Source organism: Ambystoma mexicanum, chromosome 11 (genome assembly GCF_040938575.1).
Source record: "Ambystoma mexicanum isolate Mex_15411 chromosome 11, UKY_AmexF1_1, whole genome shotgun sequence".
Lineage (NCBI taxonomy): Eukaryota > Metazoa > Chordata > Amphibia > Caudata > Ambystomatidae > Ambystoma > Ambystoma mexicanum.
The window spans coordinates 1,373,939,662-1,373,962,201 of record NC_090934.1 but is presented as its reverse complement, the minus strand read 5'-3'; the positions used below and the strand labels follow the sequence as shown (position 1 = coordinate 1,373,962,201).

At 46.7% G+C, this 22,540-nt stretch overlaps 1 protein-coding gene across 1 annotated transcript in view; it reads right to left on the bottom strand.

Annotated features, from left to right (window-relative positions):
• The window catches only part of LOC138504450 (transient receptor potential cation channel subfamily M member 7-like), a 1,624,316-nt gene that overhangs the window by 804,525 nt on the left and 797,251 nt on the right, over positions 1-22,540 (bottom strand). The window contains exon 20 of the mRNA XM_069624957.1: positions 13,740-13,868. Within this exon, the coding sequence (XP_069481058.1) occupies positions 13,740-13,868 (129 nt within the window). The remainder of the gene's footprint in view (positions 1-13,739; positions 13,869-22,540) is intronic.

Genomic DNA, 22,540 nt, shown 5'->3' with positions numbered 1-22,540 from the left:
TCCAAAACTGGAGGACGTAGCTTCCCAGTTAAAGCCGCTCCGCTGTGGAACGCCCTTCCCTCAACCTTGTTCAGAAACAACATCATCAACTGGATTAAAGAAGGTACTTGACAGTGATACCGCCAACTGTAGCTGCGGGCGGAGGTTATTGGCCTCACGCATCTGCTCTGCATGCACTGATTGTACCTCACAGAGTTCACTGACTCTGTGCCCAAACCCTGTGAGAGCCGCAGTACACCCCTCCATGACTTTATGGGGGCGCACATTGTCCCGCGTCATTGTTTTAGCTGCACCCCGAATAGCCCTGCTAATTGACTTTAAGTGGCTGTTATGTTCGACAGCCATGGCTCAATATGCATCTGACGTGTCTCTATCACATCCAGGCGTGCCATGACTGCTGTTCCCAGAGCTGTGGGTCTGTCACGTGTCAGGCTGATTGCCCTGCCAGGTCTACACGGGGTAGTGGGGGTGCTGTTGGTAGGCGTGGTGGCCTGTCTGGTGGGGTTGCTGTGAATGGAGGGGCTGCCGGCAGGTGACCCATATGAGGCAGTGTCCTCATCTGGCACTTGCGCACAATGTCAGCGTGCAGAGACATGTGGACTGTGGCTTTCACCATGCACATTCTCCGGGGTCCCTTGGGGTGTGGCCATTTGGTGATCCGGACTATGAATGGGTGACAATACCGGTGCACCATGCTGCTCCTCACAGGATGTGTTGCCTTCCTCTGTGGTGGTTGCACTGGTGGCAACCTTGACATCCTGTGACCCCCCCCTGGTGGCTTGGGGCCATTAAGGCAGTGACCCCCTAGTACTTGGGGCCATTGAGGCAGTGACCCCCCCCCCCTGGTGGCTTGGGGTCATTGAGGCAGTGAGACCCTGCTGGGGTGGGTTGGGGTGTGTCCTCTGCCTTGGTGTATCGTGCCGATCCCTATGCTGGTTGGTGGTGCTTGTTGGGGGTCGCCTGCCATGGTCATCCGGCAGGCGCCCCTGGGCGCTATCTCTGCTAGCGCCGTGCAGGCCCACCATGTGTGGGGTTGGGGCCTGCCATGGACATCCGGCATGGCCCCGGGTGCCATGGGCCTCGGCACCCTGGCGTGGGGTCACAGCCTGCCAGGCCTCCGACTGAGGGGACCTCGGCTGCCATCCTGGCACGCGGGTCCCTCAGTATCTGGGCGTGCAGGCCTGTGCCTCCACGTGTAGGCCTGGGGCCTACATTGATAATGAGACACGGACTCAGTCATTCCTCTTTGGGAGTCTGCAGCCGCTCTATCTCACGTGCCTGCAGGGGCTCCTTTTATTAGCTTGGGCCATGACGCAGTCATGGCCCATCTTAAAGGGGCCATACACATCAAGAAAACACATCCCCTTAAAGGGGCAACGCACACAGGAGGGTCCCACCTAACAGTGCTGGTGGAGGCGCGTCTGGGCGTACGTTGGGATGGGCCTGCCGCCTCCTCTTCCACGTTGCCCTCCGATGATGCCTGCATTCCTGTAGGTTACATAGGGTGTGGTATGAGGACGGAGCAACCTAGATTTATTTCATGCTTTACAGCGGGTGAGAGGACAGTTTGCATCATGCTTGGCCATAACCTGTTTGTTATTCACAATGTTGGGATTGCTGAGGCGTACTACATGGGGGGTTGGGGGGCACACAGCTCGGACTTGTTGGTGTGGCATCTTCAGATGTCTGATGTGAATGCACAGCTGGCACGCCGCTGTAAGTGAGGGGGTTGGTAATACACACGCACACATGTCATTGCTGTGGCCAGTATTAGATAAACTAGACCAAAATTTCAGGGTGAGAGGTCAGACACAATTCCAAACTAATGCAGGAAAAAACAGTTAGTCATACTGCAATCCTTTTTTACAAAATGCATTTTAATAGCATCTGGATAGTGTTATTGGGGATAGAGCACCCAGGAGGTATTATGACACAACAATACAAATAAGTATGGTCCAGTGAAAACAACTGGATCTCAATGTGATACAACAAATGGTGTACTGCTATTTTTGTTAAATCATAACAGTCATGCAGTTACAGTAATAAAACATAAACCCATATTCATGGACATGTATACAAAAGACACATAAAAAATGCTTCCAATGTGCACTGTTGACTGGTAATATCGTCGAGACACAACGGTGTGCAATGCAGCTATGTGAGCAGGCCTTCATCAGGACATGTGGTAACCTTAGAGGGAGTCCTGGAGTCTATCTATGGACAAACAAATAGGGAATTGTCAATGGAACAGTGACCTCATGTTAAAATGAAAATTCAAAAAAGCTCCCAAGTGGATGCTAAAGTAGAACGGGGTGGAGGAGACTCCTTGGTATAGGAGTCTAAAATCTTACCAAAGATTTATCCAGTGCTGGGGTATGGGAGATAATCCATCATAAATATAGATATCTGTAGGGCACTGAGTGCGTCGTGGAGGGACAGAGCTTGTACCTGTAACGACATATTCAGGAATCTGTCTTCCTGGTGGTTGTCTCGAGTTCTTATGAATCTTAGGTAGAATATAGAATGCCGGAATCCTTGGGTATGTTTTGTTGAGAAAATGGCGTTCTCCCTCGCAGATCCATCCTTCCTGTTCCGCATGTTTGGTGAGATTCGTGATCTCTTCCTGGAGTCTAGACACTAGCCCTACAAAAACTTTTGAACACAAGGGTTACAACCGGACTCTACGAACTCATACCAACTGCAATAGCAACTACGTAATTTACGGGATACTATGCCCATGTGATTTGCTGTATATAGGCAAAACCATAAGACCAGTTAAACAGCGAATCTCGGAACACAGGTTTTGCATCAAGAACAAGATTCTAGACAAACCCTTGGTCGACCACTACAGCCGACTAGGACATACCAACGATGACATATCCTGGACCATTATCCAGCAACTTACTCCACAAAAAAGAGGTGGGGATAGAGACAAGGCTTTGACAAGGCTAGAACAACAACTAGTCCATCAACTTGACACAGTTAAATCAGGGTTGAACATTTCTGTGGAGTGGAAACATTTCTACAACCAGTAAATCCATGGCCAGTATGTTAGTTCTAATTAGATAATCCATGCATATGCTTTGTCTGGCTGGTAAGAATGACTTATTTGATTGGTGCTCTTTGAACATACCTATTCAACACGATGACTGCACCATAAAATCAAAATGTACCCCCCTTTTGGTTGTTGTATGTTTAACACCATAGAATAATGTTTCTCTGCTCCAACATTTGTGTGCATATATATCACTCATGTTCGATCAGAATAATGTCTGCTTTACTAGTACACCCATCTAATGCAATGACGATAACATCTAATAACTTCAATGGCTGTACGTCTAATATCTATGTACAATGTCTTCTGCTCTAGCACTGAATTCAACTTGTTGCGTCATTGGACCCGTTGGGTTAAGCATTTTTTCTACGTAACTTGTGCTTGTGTATGTTGAACTTCGTACAACACTGGTCTGGGTCCAGCCTCCACACAATTCATGGACATGTATACAAAAGACACAAACAATGCTTCCAATGTGCACTGTTGACTGGTAATATCGTCGACACAACGGTGTTTCGGTCTAAAAAAGCTGTGCAATGCAGCTATTGGAGCAGGCCTTCATCAGGACGTGTGGTAACCTTAGAGGGAGTCCTGGAGTCTATCTATAGACAAACAAATAGGGAATTGTCGATGGAACAGTGACCTCATGTTAAAATGAAAATTCAAAAAAGCTCCCAAGGGGATGCTAAAGTAGAACGGGGTGGAGGAGACTCCTTGGTATAGGAGTCTAAAATCTTACCAAAGATTTATCTAGTGCTGGGGTACGCGAGATAATCCATCATAAATATAGATATCTGTAGGGCACTGAGTGCGTCGTGGAGGGACAGAGCTTGTACCTGTAACGACATATTCAAGAATCTGTAAGACTACAGTTCGTGTAGCCTCATATGGGCAGAATGGAAAACATGCGAGAGTCTTACCTCAAAAGGTAAAATGGAAATTCTCTGCGGATGTGGGTGGAAAAACACTCTGAATAATGGTTCCTCAGCCCAGAATGTCCGGAAGTGGCAAAACTGCGTGAGAGAGCACATGAAGGTAAAAGTAAGGACGCGTGTGCTACTGTAAAAGGTAGGCTCAAATATTGAGGTGCCCTGAAGTGTTCTTAAAGGTTTCAGTGCCAGCCTGTAGAGGCAGAGCTGTATGTCACTGCAAAAGCGCGAGCGCATAGTGAATTACTTAGTTGTATGTACGGGTCTGGGACGAGCAAAGTAACGAGGCGTCGCAGGACGCGAGCGCTGTGGAATGAAAACGTCTCCAAGGAAACCGTGAGTAATAAAAACCCATGTGCGGTTCCTATTGGTTAAAGGTGGCGCTCCCTAGTGGACACGTGATCCCCAAAAGGACCAATCAAATTGTGACACGGAGGCACTGGCGAACGTGTGCGTAGACCGTGTCCGATGCTAGACGTATTGGGGGCGTGTCAACGAAAAACGAAAGCTCTGTGATGAGTGGCTCCAGTGGTGATGACACCTGGGCAATTAAAGCCGCACCAATTGTGTGGAGGCTGGACCCAGACCAGTGTTGTACGAAGTTCAACATACACAAGCACAAGTTACGTAGAAAAAATGCTTAACCCAACGGGTCCAATGACACAACAAGTTGAATTCAGTGCTAGAGCAGAAGACATCGTACAGAGATATTAGACGTACAGCCATTGAAGTTATTAGATGTTATCATCATTGCATTAGATGGGTGTACTAGTAAAGCAGACATTATTCTGATCGAACATGAATGATATATATGCACACAAATGTTGGAGCAGAGAAACATTATTCTATGGTGTTAAACATACAACAACCAAAAGGGGGGTACATTTTGATTTTATGGTGCAGTCATCGTGTTGAATAGGTATGTTCAAAGAGCACCAATCAAATAAGTCATTCTTACCGGCCAGACAAAGCATATGCATGGATTATCTAATTAGAACTAACATACTGGCCATGGATTTACTGGTTGTAGAAATGTTTCCACTCCACAGAAATGTTCAACCCTGATTTAACTGTGTCAAGTTGATGGACTAGTTGTTGTACTAGCCTTGTCAAAGCCTTGTCTCTATCCCCACCTCTTTTTTGTGGAGTAAGTTGCTGGATAATGGTCCAGGATATGTCATCGTTGGTATGTCCTAGTCGGCTGTAGTGGTCGACCAAGGGTTTGTCTAGAATCTTGTTCTTGATGCAAGACCTGTGTTCCGAGATTCGCTGTTTAACTGGTCTTATGGTTTTGCCTATATACAGCAAATCACATGGGCATAGTATCCCGTAAATTACGTACTTGCTATTGCAGTTGGTATGAGTTCGTAGAGTCCGGTTGTAACCCTTGTGTTCAAAAGTTTTTGTAGGGCTAGTGTCTAGACTCCAGGAAGAGATCACGAATCTCACCAAACATGCGGAACAGGAAGGATGGATCTGCGAGGGAGAACGCCATTTTCTCAACAAAACATACCCAAGGATTCCGGCATTCTATATTCTACCTAAGATTCATAAGAACTCGAGACAACCACCAGGAAGACAGATTCCTGAATATGTCGTTACAGGTACAAGCTCTGTCCCTCCACGACGCACTCAGTGCCCTACAGATATCTATATTTATGATGGATTATCTCCCATACCCCAGCACTGGATAAATCTTTGGTAAGATTTTAGACTCCTATACCAAGGAGTCTCCTCCACCCCGTTCTACTTTAGCATCCACTTGGGAGCTTTTTTGAATTTTCATTTTAACATGAGGTCACTGTTCCATTGACAATTCCCTATTTGTTTGTCCATAGATAGACTCCAGGACTCCCTCTAAGGTTACCACATGTCCTGATGAAGTCCTGCTCACATAGCTGCATTGCACACCGTTGTGTCTCGACGATATTACCAGTCAACAGTGCACATTGGAAGCATTGTTTATGTGTCTTTTGTATACATGTCCATGAATATGGGTTTATGTTTTATTACTGTAACTGCATGACTGTTATGATTTAACAAAAATAGCAGTACACCATTTGTTGTATAACATTGAGATCCAGTTGTTTTCACTGGACCATACTTATTTGTATTGTTGTGTCATAATGCCTCCTGGGTGCTCTATCCCCAATAACACTATCCAGATGCTATTAAAATGCATTTTGTAAAAAAGGATTGCAGTATGACTACTGTTTTTTCCTGCATTAGTTTGGAATTGTGTCTGACCTCTCACCCTGAAATTTTGGTCTAGTTTATCTAATATTTCCCTCCTGGGTTTTTCAGGGCTCTGCCAGGTGCCCTACATTGAATTTATTGCTGTGGCCAGGCCATGGATTAGTGTGCCATGGGTCTTACATTTATACATTGGATATACTTCCGACTACTCTCGATACCTGGGTTCACTAGGGTACAGTGCTACAATGCTATTTGCAAGGCGGGGTGACTCTCCTGCAACCTCCTTGGTGCCAGTGCCTGCCTCCGCTCCCCCCACTCCCTCAATCGAACTCATGTCAATTAGGGTGGTGCACTGCTCCTCCCATGGTGTGAGCTCTGGTGGTGGTGGCCCTCCTCCAGTCCCAAAGGACTCACTCCTGTGCTGGGCCAGGAGGCCCTGAACACGGACACGCAAGTCACTGAACCGCTTGCGACAGTCCTCCCCATCCCTGGGGACACTGCCCACTGCGGTAACCTTCTGGCTGATGGATTTCCATATCTGTGTGCGCCGCTGTGTGCCAGTCTTTATGCTGTGGGCCATAGAGCTCATCCTGATGGCCTATTTCCTCCTCCACCAGTATTGCCAGTTCAGAGTCTGAAAACTTGGCTTTACGCACCCTGTCCAGTGCAGACTTGCCCCCGACACGCTACTGGGGCATTTTCCAGTGTTTTCAGATGTGGATGGCTTCCAGGGGCTGTGATTTTTGGCAGATTGTGATTTCCAAAAGGGGTACAGCTTTGTTTCTCGTTCCGGCGGTGACACATTTTCCGCGGCACTATTAAGCATGCGCTAATAGCGCGGGATGCCGACAGTAATGCAATGTGCACTGAGTTTTCGGCTTCACAGCCGCTGTTACCGCCGGGCGCAATTTGCGTTAACGCCACGTCCGTGTGCATGCATGCCAACTTGTGATGGGGCGTTATTTGCGCCACACATCGCGGCGTTAACGGAACTACCGCTCGCCAGTATATGCACCCGTATATCGCCCAACTCGTGAGGAGTCCCTGAGGCCCTGTTTGTTTTCCCTGTGGGCTCATTTCACCCTCTGCCTTCTCCGTACCTTCATCTCCCTCTCCCCTGGGGACCTGGCCACCAAGATGAGGCTGCGCACAACATTGGGGACTGCTGCTGGAAAATTGGAACATGCCAGGTTCCACTTTGAGTCTGATGCATGCACAACATTATTATCTCGCTAATTTACATTGTTGTGCACTTCGTGATGTTACCGGCACATAGCATCTTGCCCGGTGAGTGCGTGACAAGGATGTGACTTTGTGATGTTTTGCTAGCACGGCCATTCCATTGCCATGTGCTAGGTACCACCTTCCAAGATGGCGGCTTGTTTCTTCTGCCCCTTTGTTCCCTACCTGCCGCAGCTCCTGTTGTAGCGTGATTGGTCTGTGGGTTCTTCTTATGACCCAATCCCGACGCCGGCAGGTGGACGCCGGCCCTCCTCCCTAAGGCCCGCCTTCTAAGGTCCTAATTGTTTTCCCTGTTCGTTTTTTCGGTGAGTCCCTCCCTTGAAATTTTCCTTGCAATTGTTCCTGCTCATATTTGCTCCCCCTGTCCCCCCACCGCCCTCCAGGCTCCCGTGTTGCTCCCCCTATCCTCCCACCCCTTCCATGCTATGTGTTGCTCTCCCTGTCCCCCCCACCCACCTCCATGCTCCATGTTGTTCTCCCTGTCCCCCCACCCACCTCCATGCTCCGTGTTGCTCCCCCTGTACCTCCACCCCATCCTTGCTACTTGTTGCTCCCCTTGCCCCCCATGCCCCTCCATGCTCCTTGTGCTCCCCTTGTCCCCCACATGCTCTGTTTGCTCCCCTTGTCCCCCCATGCTCCGTGTTGCTTCCCTCGTCCCCTCACCCCACCTAGAATTGTCCCCTTGCCCCCTCTCCTTCTCTTTCCCCATATCTTCTCCTTACCCCTCCATAACCCATGCCCCGCCTCTGTTCATTTGTCTACATGCCGCCCGCCTTCTTTCCCCCGTTTCTCCGTTGGTGTGGTCTCTCTCCCTCTCTGCACTCTGCTACCTCATATCCTTGCATAGACATGTTTGATGGCTTCATGTCTTGTACCCCCCTCTTTTACTCCTCTCCCCCCCCCTCTTTCTGTCCTTCATGTCATTTGGCACTTACTCTTATCATTTGTCCCATGACCTTTGATAGTAGCCTGTCTGTCCCCCCCCGCCCTCTTTGTCTTCTCCCTTTTTCCCACCATGCTCTATTCTGAATCGCCACCAGACCAAACAGGATAGTCATTAGTCATTTTTTTGTTCCTCCCCTCCCCCCACTGCACCCTCCCCTCGCGCTCCCCTTTCTCTTGTTTTACACTTGCACTACATCAATTGTCATCAGGCATAGTAATGTTACTGCTTGTTTGTTCTCATTTTCTTTTCCCTCCCCCTCTCCTCCATAAATGTTTCAGCAATTGCACATCAGAAATGTCGCCAGGACTAGTACGATAGTTATTTCACATTCTGAATTGTTTCAAGGTCTTGCAAGAATGCAGTTTGTTTTCTCCCTCCCTCCTTGAAGCGCTTTGAAACACATTGTGTATAGGCGCTATACAAATAAAAAATCAATCAATCAATAGTGTTTCAGTTTTTCGACCGACGACCGAGGTATTGACCCCCTCTGGTACCTCTCCTACAACCCCGGTTTTCGATTTAGCCGGACTTGAACTTTCAAAATCTGAGCTATCAGTCTTATCGAAAGGACTTTCCTTCGTACCAACAGCCACCACTGATTGGTACGATACAGAAATGGAGGTGCGCACCTTTCTCCGCAAGGTGAGACTGCGCACCTTCTTCCAACAACACAACCTGGATGAGGAAACCGATAAAGATGACACCAGTCTGCACCAACTTTCCACCTTTACTCCAACTGACGGCCAGATTCCACACGATCTCCTCACATTTGAGAGATGCATACTGGAGGACCTAGATCGTCTTAAAACTGGTACTTTGAGAACAAAACATAATCTTGGTACAGCAGAGAGACAGGCTTTGATATCATACAGAGCAACAAAAAGATCGTTATCAAACCCTCTGACAAAGGAGGAGGCCTGGTGATAATGAGCAACACACAATATCAAGATATGGTTTTGCAACTTCTCAATGATAGAGACAGTTATAGGATCCTTCGCAAAGACCCTACGAAGGACCTCTGTCAGGAAATAAGCAATGCAGTTGCCTTTGCACAAGAACGAGACTGGATCTCTGACAAGGAGGCAGCTTTCCTGACCAAACCTTCGGGGAGAACACCATGCTTTTATGCCCTACCAAAGATACATAAGGATCCCCTTAATCCACCTGGCCGCCCGATTGTATCTGGCTGTGGCTCAATTTTGGAGCCCCTGTGCAAGTTTGTAGATCATTTTCTTGAACCCATCAGTACACAAACACATACGTATTTGACAGACACTACGCATACATCTCCGTATTTGAGGGCCTCCCATTTGACCCGCAGGGTCAATTTCTGGTCACAATGGACATTAAGTCTTTGTACACAAATATCCCCCAAGCGGATGCAATCGAGTGTGCCCGTGAGTGGATGTCTGCCGACCCCACTACCCACAAGACCCCGATCAATTTTGTCCTAGAATTAATGGAGATCGCCCTTTGCAAAAACTTTTTCACTTTTGATGGCACAATATATCTCCAGACCAAAGGCACGGCCATGGGTGCGGCATTCTCACCAAGCCTGGCGATATTGTATATGGCCAAATTTGAAAATGACCACATTTTCTCAAACCAGAATCAATTGCAGGCGCAAATTACCAACTGGCATCGCTATATAGACAATGTGATATTTATTTGGACTGGCACTGCGGTTGAACTGATGGCTTTTTGGACATGGCTGAATACCCGCAATAGGGACATTCAATTTACCGTTGATAATAACAACTCAGAGATTAATTTTCTGGACCTTACGATCAGACACAAGGAGGGTACATTACAATGTGACCTTTTCCGGAAACCTACGGACAGAAACACTCTCCTCCACTTCACCAGCAAAAATCCAGCACACACAAGAGACAACTTACCTTATGGGCAATTCCTCCGTATCCGGAGGAACTGTACCTCGATTGTAGACTACAAACGTCACTCGGAAGACCTCGCTGCTCGTCTGCGAACTAGAGGCTACCCCAAGAAACAACTGGCACAGGCCATGAAACGAGCCCGATATACGAATCGGGATACTCTATCCATCCAATACGGGAAGACCAGTCTATCGATACACGCATGACTTGCGTGGTCACGTTTGGTGCACACATGACACAATTGAAACAAATCATTAAGAAACATTGGCATATAGCACGCTTGAACCTGTCGGAAGAACAACTCCCGAGGTTCGCCTTTAAACGTGCTAAAAATATTAAAGAGCACTTGGTGCATTCCCTCTACCAACCAGATACCAAATGCGGTAGTTCCCGCACACTTCGACCCCTACAAGGTCATCATCCATGCGGCAGCTGTGTCGCGTGTAAATTTACAAAGAAAATAAAGTCCTTTTCCATTGGTACACGACAAGGGACCCTTAAAGATTTGTCCAATTGCAAAAGTTCAAATGTGATCTATTGCATTGAGTGCCCATGCGGCCTTAGATACATCGGCCAAACAACCAGGGCTGTCAATATGCGGATCTCAGAACACCGCTCCAAAATTAGATGTAAGAACTTGACAGCCCCCCTGGTGGAGCACTACCTGATGATGAACCACACCCCCAACGACATCTTGTGGTGGGTGGTGGAAAAAGTGACAGGCGGGGCGGACACACAACATAGCCTGCTCAAAAAAGAATCCAGATGGATCCACCGCCTGGACACATACCACCATGGCCTGAATGAGATTTTTCAGCCATGTATCTAAACACAAAACTCCATGATCAGCCTGCTGTATGCCACCTGACTATGTCTCCTGCCAGGCATTTCAACACATAACCACCACCTATATCCGGTGGTCCTGCAGCAACATATGCGCACCTGTGACCCTCCTTGGGCCCCCCAGCACTTATGGATATGCATGTGAGTAATTTTCTCACAACTCTTTCCCACAGTGCGGGGACACATGATCACGCCACCCTGTCCTCATTAGCAATGACGTTTTTTTAAATTAAAAAACCTAGCCAGCCCTAACTCTAAGAGGTGTTTCCCTGCCTCAAACTAAAAGCTACAAGAGGCTGTCAGAATGTCCCTAACTAAAGAAATCACCGCCCTGAGTCAAAACCCTACCTCTATGCCTTACACTATAATCAAAGAGTCTTAAACAAAAGTAAAGTTCTCTCATCAGGAGAATGACTCCTTTCTCCTGGAAGTTAGTAGCAACCAAGTTCCAATTGTGTCGAGGGGGAATGACTCCCTTGCCCTGGATGTCTAGTCTCAACAAAGTTCTAGTTAACATGAGGGGAATGGCTCCCTTCCCTTGTTTTCTTAGGTAACTTTTGCAACAGTTCCAGGCTCTCCTTAGCCTGTCAGCAGTGTTTTTTCTCTACAACTGTTTAGAGGATTCCTCCCTCCGTTATTTCCCATGTATTTATTTGGGCCCCAGACCCTGTTCGCTCCCCCTTTCTTGTCAGGCCACTTGGTTCACTCTCCTGCCAGCTACTATCACGAGGAGGATAACTCATGTGCTGATATCAGTTACTTTGGTTTGGATCCCAGAGACCAGGGGCGTTGCTAGGGAGGGGGGGGCTAAGGTGGCTATAGCCCCTGATCTTTTGGTTGTAGCCCCGGACAGAATCTCAGGTGCTACAGCCAAAAGACTAGTTAGCCCCCAGTCCCAACAGTTCCGACATCAGCTTAGCCCCAGGTCTTTTCCAGACCTAGCAACTCCCCTGCCAGAGACTGGTTTATATTCTTATTTTCTCAGGCTCACTTCCCTGCCTATTGCTACCACGAGGAAGATGCTTTGTATCTTTATAGATTTCACCTCTGTTCTGGTCCCAGACCCTTGGTTTTCTTCCTTTCTGACTAGGCCCACTTGGGCAACTCTCTTTCCAAGTACTGCCATCAGGAAGATGCTGCATATTTTGATCTCCATGCAGTTTGTCTCTGTTCCGCACCTCCAAGGCCCTACCGATGTGCCCATTGGCTCTGGGAATCTGGTCTGGCTTTTCCTGGGTGCTTGTGTCCCAGCGCCGGGCTGCCTGGGCATCAGACTCCTGCTGCTCTCGCTCCTTGTACCTTCTTCCTGGTCTCTTCAACAACAGTAGGGCGTCACTGCTGAACTACTCGGTCCACCTGCCTGGGGTCGCGTTACCGTCTGCCAGGCTCCAGTCACAACCTTGACCTGCTCCACAACACCAGACAACGGAGTCCCATCGTCAGCCTCTTGCCTTTGAAAACGGGCTGCTCTCAGCTTTCCCATTACATCACCCGAATTTCCTTTGAACTTCCTGGGCTGGACTATCATTTGTGCTGGTCTGCGGCTCTCTTTCTCAAAATCATGTGTCCGTTTTTATGTATTTTTCAGGACAACTCCCCTGAAGAAGTCTATACTGTTTCTCTATCTTCTCTGAGCATTTCTTCATGGCTTCTGGTGGCCACTTTGTCTCAGTACTGGCCTTGCTGGTAATTTTCATGGTTTGGGTGATCTTTTTCATGCAAGTACTGGAGTTAGTCATACTATCTGGATTCTTAGCAATTTTCTTTGCCTCAGTAGAAAAACTGGTATAATAACAAATAGAAATGCTATCAAGCTGGGGGGGTTGGTGGAAAGGTGGCAACGTGCTTGAGAGGGTTAGGTTTGGGGTGTTGTGCCAACTTTTACCCAGGTGGTCGTCCTTATGCCTAGGTGGGGCATCCCTCCCCATGAGGTCTTCCTGCATTTAAACCACCCCAATGGGGAATATTGAGTAGCAGCCTCACTTCCCTAACCACATGAGACGGGGCTCCCCCCTGGGGAGAAGTGACGACACCTAGTAAATCACAGAAGTCTCTTCCAAAACTGCATTCCTTATTTTTTGCAGCCCATAGTTGTGGCTGTTATGTCAGGTATTAGAACAGATTTCTTCTGGTTCTACCCTGATTTCTAAGTGAACTTTCTCCATTATGAACCCGAGATGTTCATACTGTAACTGAAAAATAGGCCTTCGGAAATCCACCCCCACCCCTTGAAATGTTCAGTTTTTATAGACCTGCCTTCTGCACTGACACTTTTTGAAACAAAAATACCAGGTATATGGTGGTTATGAGAATCAGGTGAAAAGAAAGCCAAGTAGAAAGGGGAGAGAAAAGGAAATAGGAGGTATATAAGCAAAGAGAAGGCAATAGGAAGAGAACGAAGAAACATGTAAACAATATTTAAGATTTTAATATAATTTTTTCCTGCAATGTTCAACAAATTCCCTATATTGGGATGTGCACGATAACTTATATTATGACCACAACAGATATTTGGGCCTTTTTTTGGCTAGACCTGTCTTATAATTAATAGAAGCATTACAGCCAAATGGAGTAGTTCTGCCACTGTCATTTAGATATATATTTTCAACTGAGACTGCATCTTTTTACAGTACCTCCCGAATCTTCTCAACTGCAGAGGTGAAAACACAGATGATGACAATCCACTCTTGAACGGATGGTGCGCTCTCCATTTCGACAAGAACAACATATGTGTACAGCATCAGAAATACCAAATACACCAACTATGGAGAAAGAAAAAAACAGTGGTTTCATTCTATTTGCAGTTATGTCATTCATTCCATCATGGTTACCCCCAAGCTGGCTTCCACGAGCCCCCCACACAAAGACCATTTGAAGCTCTACGGCTAGGTTCGGAGGGTACATAGCAGGGATCTGCAACCTTCGGCTCTCCAGATGTTAAGAGCTACAACTCCCATCAGCCTTAACCAGCATAGTCAATAGTAAGGGGATCATCGGTATCCTAGACCAAAACATGCATAGTCAATAGTAAGGGGATCATCGGTATCCTAGACCAAAACATCTGGTGAGTGACAGGAATATAGTTTTTGCAGAAGCTAGAGCCTCCATCAAAGCTTTCCGATTGGCAAGAGAGCTGGGAGCTGTGTGAAAAATAAAGTGGAAGCATAGAATGCAGGCTTCTACAATGGTTAGAGCTGGATTATCCATTTCGCGTGCGCGTGCGTGTGTGTGTGTGTGTGTGTCCCCGCCCGTATCGTTGAACCCACGTCTACCAATTTTGCATGGACTCCTCTTTAGTCTGGGGCAAGATCATACTCTATGTTTGGATGTAAAAAATGTACTCTGAACTCCTCATTTACTGATGCTCACCCCGATTCACTACAGTAGGTACTAGAAGAGGCAACATAAGTGTCTGAAGCAGAATGTTCAATGTGTTGGTTATTCCTTTGAAATGTATTACTACTGTATGCTGCTCGGAAGTGTTTATTAAAGCATTTATGAAGGGAATTAAAAAAAATAGTTTTTTATCACACTACTCTAAATATGAGAAATGTTAAGGTTACAGTTTACTTAAGTTCTTTCACGAGAAAAGAGCACAATCAATCTTTCTTGGACATTTTGTCAAATGTGCTGAAGCCACTGAGTGACTGAAACAAGCCGCACAAAAAAAAGAATATCACTTGGAAAAACTCCATCTGATGCAAATTAAAAATCAATATCAAGAGCTTCTGAAACACAACAACAAACAGCAGCATGACTTGCCGACCAGAGGACAAGAGCAACATTCTCCAGGGCAAATGACATGTCGGAGCAAACTGAAGTGAGACTTGCTGACATGAGGACAGAAGCAACACCCTCCATGGCACAAGAGACACCACTCGATCAGGACACGGGCAACGCCGAGTAAACTTTTAGCAAAACTGAGATAAATTCAATAAACCAGTAATGAATAGTTACTTTGGGTAATAATGAGATTCAATCATGTAGGTATTATAAAAACCAACAGTGTACAGATCAGACAGAGAGGTAGAAGAGAAGAATGGGGGGAAGAATCAAGTAAAATATTATGAAAATAATAACATAATACTCGCTTTGATTATCTGGTATTAAGTTATATAGTAAACATCTCCATATACATTTCGATATATTGTTACAGGAGTATTACATTTTTCAATTTTATAAATAGAACAAATAACATTCCACCACATAATGAAAGATAGATTATCTAAATGTTTCCAGTTGGAAGATATAAGATGAAAGCCGATGGAAATAAAAATATTAAATAGATTTGGGGAAGTTTTACAAAAGGTAGCGGGCGCCCCTCTCTCGCAAGAACAGACATGATAACCTGTTCAGTGGTTATTAACCACTTGAGAGTTCGCAGCCACTGCTTTTACTCACTGTGCCTTTCCCTAACCCTAGGTCTCCTGGGGGCAACCAGACGTGGTCTCCCTCTCACTGTGCTTAGAGAGGCATCAGCTTCACCTCACTGATGATCCCCAACAAGGGTGAAACACGTGTATGGGGTTGCTGGTGGTACTCTCGTTCAGGTTGGAATTGCCATTGCATTTCGGTGCTGGACTGCCCCTGGGCAGGACAAAGACTGATATGCAAATGGATATTTCCCATCTGTGAAAGGCACAGTGAGTAAAAGCAGTGGCTGCGAACTCTCAAGTGGTTAATAACCACTGAACAGGTTATCAGGCCTTGTTCTGTCGAGAGAGGGGCGCCCGCTACCTTTGCAAACTAAATTTCAAGGAATCTGGGATTGGTAACCCTAGGTCTCCTGGGGGCAACCAGACGTGGTCTCCCTCTCACTGTGCTTAGAGAGGCATCAGCTTCACCTCACTGATGATCCCCAACAAGGGTGAAACACGTGTATGGGGTTGCTGGTGGTACTCTCGTTCAGGTTGGAATTGCCATTGCATTTCGGTGCTGGACTGCCCCTGGGCAGGACAAAGACTGATATGCAAATGGATATTTCCCATCTGTGAAAGGCACAGTGAGTAAAAGCAGTGGCTGCGAACTCTCAAGTGGTTAATAACCACTGAACAGGTTATCAGGCCTTGTTCTGTCGAGAGAGGGGCGCCTGCTACCTTTGCAAACTAAATTTCAAGGAACCTGGGATTGGTAACCCTAGGTCTCCTGGGGGCAACCAGACGTGGTCTCCCTCTCACTGTGCTTAGAGAGGCATCAGCTTCACCTCACTGATGATCCCCAACAAGGGTGAAACACGTGTATGGGGTTGCTGGTGGTACTCTCGTTCAGGTTGGAATTGCCATTGCATTTCGGTGCTGGACTGCCCCTGGGCAGGACAAAGACTGATATGCAAATGGATATTTCCCATCTGTGAAAGGCACAGTGAGTAAAAGCAGTGGCTGCGAACTCTCAAGTGGTTAATAACCACTGAACAGGTTATCAGGCCTTGTTCTGTCGAGAGAGGGGCGCCCGCTACCTTTGCAAACTAGATTTGGGGAAGAGATTATGGTGATGTATGGATTAACAAGGGTACTGATGATAGGATTACATAAATGTAAAGGTTTGTGAAATTAAAAATAGTTTGTAGGCAGTTCCACACTTATCCCAAAAGGCTAACAAATTTAGAATTTTAAATGGAGTACATAAAATCAGCATTAGGTGCATTATATGACCAACAAAGGTTGGGGGTAGTAATCGATTGGAGATTCTACTAGCGTGAGGTACGCACGGTGCAAAATGAAGAAGTTGGTTTGGGTTAGGTTAGCTTCAACAGAAGTAGTGTGGTATTGTCTTCCGATTTGTTTTTCCAATATCAGGGGAGATATGTAAACCCCAATTATCCTCCCAATCTCTAACAGTGGTCGTATTAAAGAAGATCTCATCATCCGTTTCATTCATAATCAGATACAATTTGTCCGCTTTGGTGGAAGAATTATTCATTATCAATAATAGAAGTTTGGAAGGAAGTTTCTGCAAGGCATTAGGTAAAGCTTTTGAAAACAAAGTCTTTCTGATGAGAAGAAAGCATACAATAATCTGCCCAAGACATTTTTGCCTAGTCTGGCCGTTCCTTGCAGATGATGAATATGATGACCTCACACTCCGTTGCAGTTATTGCTGATCAAGATATGCAGCCTTGGTTCCTCCTCCCGTGCTTGTGGAAACTGACAACATGCAGTGTTCTCACAACCCAAGCAATTAAATAATTCCACTTAAATTTCCAGAATGAAACAGATTACGATGGGAAACAATGGTGCACATAATTCTAAACAGGAGGTTATTACTTAGGCCTGCATTCGGTCTTTCATAGACTGAGGAAGCAGTATTCCTGTTGAGCAACCATTTGGCTGAATATAGATGCTTCCGGCGTGTTTGTTTACCACTTGTCACACAAATCACCTATCGTCTGCAAGCAACAGTGGCACACATTGAGTTTCTTGAACCAATTTAAATAGATCTTTTACCTTATGAGTAAGATAATGGGTTCTAGGTAGTGAACACTCCTGTGCTAAGCTCTGTGTTTAGTTCTCTTGGAATCGATCTGTTTCTGCAAGGTCACAGGCTGGAAGAGGCAAACCCAATACCTCTTGAAGGGGAAGTTTCAGAGAAAGCATCCTGGTTATCTTGCAGGATAAGTATTCGGACTATTATTTGTGGATGGATCTCGCACATTTCTGCTGTGGTTATTACATGAAAGTTTTTACTTGCATTGAAATAAAGTTTAGACACATTGGGGGTCATTACGAGTATGGCGGTAGGGGCTTAACGGCACCGTTAAGGATGGCGGTGCCATTAAGCCCCTACCGCCATATTCCAAGGTCCCTTAGCGGGTCCCAGCAGGAACGGCTGGTCTGACCTTCCATGAATAAGGGTCTGAATACTAATCCTGCAAGGTAACCAGGATGCTTTCTCTGAAACTTTTACCTTATGACTCTGCATTCCCATGGGTTATTCGAAGAACAGCCTATACGTTTGAAATCCAGGCAGTTATATTCTCTTGTCAGGACTAGACCTGGGGGAACTTACTTGGCTGAACTTTGAACATTTCCAGGGTATTTGGAGTTTGAGGAACCTTCAGAAAATGTTAAAAATATAGGTTTTCGATTCAAAAGCTGAATGCTCACAGGAGATTCTGTAAACAGTGAGATGACCGACTCTCACACGGGCCAATCATCACTTCAGGTTAAAAGCATGCCTGTCGGCGTGCCAGAGGCACTGCAGAGCTCCGGTAATGGAGCAAGCATGCAGTGGCACAATAACAAAGGGAGGCCCACACGGGAAACACATCCGGTCTCAACTCCATTAACTTTATTCACTGGGGACTTCCTGTCCCACACGTCATATCCCTGGTCATGCCCCCCTCCCTAGCCCCACCTCACACAACAAGGCTGATAACAGAACACCTCCCCTCTTGTCCTCAATGAGTCTTATGGGCTTGAACTTGGTCCGGACAGGCTGCCCTTCCCTCGGTAGGACCGGATCTCGTCCAGGCGGGGTAGGCTCTGGATTTTCCCCATCTCCATCAGACGCCTCCCCGTCCCCTAGGTATGAGCCTTCAGAGTCCTCAGATGAGCACTGAAGTGGGGAGATATCACTTTCATCATTCTTCCCTTAGCATTTTCTAAAATGGGAAATGTTCTTCCTTCATTGTTTGTCACTGTGATCATGGTACCCTCTATCTCAATGACTGGGGATCCCTGTGGTGAACCTGGGGTCCTCTTTTCTCACTTAAGCTTGTCGCACCACCATCTTGTCTCCTATGGCAAGAGTTTTTTCTCTTGCACCCCTCTTGGCATAAGCCACCTCCTGCTTTTTTCTCTTCTCTAGTGTGTCTCTGTCTTACAGCAGTCGGTCCGAGGCCGCTGCCTTTTCCAGATCGGGCCCCTACGGGACGCGAGTCCTCACTCGCTTGCCAAACATGAGGTCAGCTGGGCATTCGCCCATGGTGCTGTGAGGTGTGTGTCTGTAGTCTCTCAGCAGTTGATAGAGGATCTGCTCAAAAGGTTTCCTTGACACATGTGCCACTTGCAGCACCCTCTTGAGTTTGCCCATGAACCAATCGACCATGCCGTTGGCCTGGGGCCAGATTTTTAAACCCCATATACTGTTCATAGTTCGCCACGTCCAAACTGGTAAATGGTGAACTGTTGTCAGATTTGACAGTTTGGGGGATGCTGAATGCCTTGATTATGCAGTCCAGTGCTGGTATGGCCACTGTTGCAGCTGTGGAGGAGATGAGCTGAGATTCAGGGACATCCATTATGACGAGCACTTGAACCATCTCTGATCAGCACAAAGGAATCAATCACCAGTTCCTCCCATACACCCACCGGCAATTAGGACATCTGTAGCAGATGACTTCTGGGGTCAGGGCCCACCACACAGCATATGGGCCACTGTTTCAGCATGTCATCCACCATGATGTCCAGGCCTGGGAACCATATCTTCTGCCTAAGCAGCTGTTTTGTAGAGACCCACCACCCCAGGCCAGATTCATGAGCTAAATCCACTACCTGCAGGGACTTAGGTAGCACAATCTTGCAAACCTTCATAACGATCTGGTCTTCCATGACCAAGTGCTTCCAGCACCAGAATCAGTGCCCTGACAACAGCCTGGGAGGCAGGTTCAAGGTGTTTTGCCATGTCTCTAGCATGTTTCATCTTGCTTCGAGTGGCACAGCAGTAAGCAATGATGGCAAGTGCCTTGTCAGCTGCAATTCTTGTTGAAGAGTCTGCCAGGTCATGGGGAATGGCTTCATCTGGTGAATGATGCAGTGTAGGTATGCATATCACCAATGGCATGTTCTGGCTGGGCAAGCCATGTGGGGTGGTGAGAAAAGTAGTCAGCAGGGTTCTTGTCTTTCCCCAGCCGGGGGCAGATGGTACATTTGTAGTCCTGAAGGCAGAGTCCCCACCTCGCTATGCGTGGGGGCAATATGGATTTGGGGTTGCCATAGATGGTGAGGAGTGCCTTGTGGTCAGTGACGATTGTGAATGCTTTTCCAAACAAGAAGGGATGAAAATACTCACAGGACCATAATATGGCCAAACTCTCCTTTTCTGGTTGCAAACACTTCTGTTCTGTGGACGTTAAGACTGCGGCTGGCGTAGGACACGACTCACAGCGTGCCTCTCCCCAGCAGGCTTCCCCTTGTGTCACCTTCATAAATTGATGCCCCACCCCTCCGGGGGTGTAACAGCTCTTATATTCCTGCAGAGTGCTGGGAAGACATCCAGCACAGTTGCCACCGCCAGACTCTGGGCTTTGTGATTGCTGCCTTCTGATGGATTGCAGTGTCCCACATAATCGAATCCGCTTTCACCATACTAATCACTGCTGCAGGCCTGTATAGCTGGGAAGCAGGCAGCACGGCTGTTCTCCCGAGCCGCTGCACTCCCAGTGGCGGTTTGCGTCTTTCCTTTTCCACCGGTGCGGTGGATTCAGGTCCTTTGTCGCCAATGTCATGCCAGAGACACTGCAGGGCTCTGGTAATGGAGCAGGCATGCACTGGCGCAATAACAAAGGGAGGCCCCACACACGAAACACGTCCGGTCTCAACTCCATTCACTTTATTCACTGGGGACTTCCTATCCCACTTCTCCCATCCCTTGTTGTGCCCCCCTCCCTAGCCCCGCCTCACACAACAAGGATAACACATGACAATGCTGTGAACTTCCCTTAAAGTAACATTGCAAACCGCAATGGTACGCCTATAAGTGAACTCAGAAGGGTCATGGATGTATGCTGGACATGTGACTAGTTTGTATTTGTGCCCTTATGCCCTTTTAGCCATACATGCCAGGCATTAACTCTACCTGTTATAATATTTCAAACCTTTATGGTACTCATCTGAGAAACTTCAGAAGGATGAATGGCTGCATGCTTCACCTGTAACTTGCCTAGACCCAGTCCTACAAGTTTTAGTGGTATATGACGGTTAATAACTCTCGACGTGTAATATTACCATGATACTTATGTAAGTGACCTCGAAAGAATGAAAGGCTACACTGTCCACATTTCACATGGGGCAACTTTCAGAGCCATATGCCTGCAACATTCAACAATGTCGATTTCTAGAAATGACATATTGCCACCATACTGGGAATGCTGTGTCTGAAGACTTGAGCATCCTGTGTTCTGATGTTGGCACAAAAAAAGGCTCTTTCAACTAAATTAAAATTAAGATCACTACAGTACACCTTGCAGAGAAACAGAAAAGCAACATCGTTTTTAGCTAAACAGTGACATGCATTACATTTGCTGCATTTAAATCTTTATGTATTTGCATCTACTGCATTTGCATTGATTTTGCTTCCTAATCAGTGTCAAACTAAAAAGGCTGGGGAAAAAAAGAATCAAACACATAGATGCAAATTCAGTTGATACAATTGCATGAAGATGTAAATGATTGAAGATTTAAAGACATTGACACAACTATTGTGTCTATACTGTTAGGTCACAACCCTTCTGCTCGAGACCAAAAGCAACCTGTCATGAATCCTGCAGAGGCATCACAAAATCCCAGCCTAAAGTCTCCTCCCTTTTGGCCAGGAAAAGGCAGCCACCACATGATCCTAACCCTAGGGGTGGTATCAAGAGGGAGGATTGCATGGGAGGAGACGGCTGTCAAGAGAAATTGGTGGCTCCATTAGGAGGGACGCACAAGATTTCCCTAAAGCCTAAATATTCTCTTCCAAGCATGAGATTTCCTTTCCCTAATGTCTAAATAATTAATGGCATGTTGTCACTGTGAAACTGCCTCTCCCAGAAAGTATGAAGATCTTTGTAACAAACAGAAAAATTGTATACCAAGGAGTCAGGAAGCTAATGTTATAACTTTCAGTAGTTCTGATTCTACTTCATATTTAAATCTTAAGTTCAAGGTAAAAGCATTGACTCCTTTAGAACCCTCCCTTAGCTGTAAATCCTCGCGATCACCTAATCGGAATGTATTAGTTATTAGTTAAGAAAAGAAGAATTGGGAACTGGTACTTCAAGTCCCATAATGCTCTTATTACTGAGACGAGATAAAGGGGCCCGAGAACATTCGACACTTACCATGAAAGACTAGCTTTATTTTGATGCTTCCAAGAAATACACAAGAGCGAAGTTTGCAGATTCATCGCTTCTTCGATGGTTCCAGGATAAGATCCTTTGTGAGCGAGACACGCCCCCTCCCACCCATCCGCCCGTCCCTCCCTGCCGTGCTCATAACCCGGGTGCACGCGCACCCGCGCGCGCACCCCGGAAGTGCACTGCAAGTGCTGTTGAGCTGTGGGACCTGCTGGTGTGTTCCTGTCTCTCCTTATGCTGGGAAGGCGCCCATGCTCAAGAGGAAACAACACTGCCGTAGCGCGGCGAAACAGGCTGTCGGACTCCAAATACCAGAGTAAATACTCATAATACAACTTAACTTTGGACTTGCTGCCTTGGATATTGGGCTTTGTGTTTGGA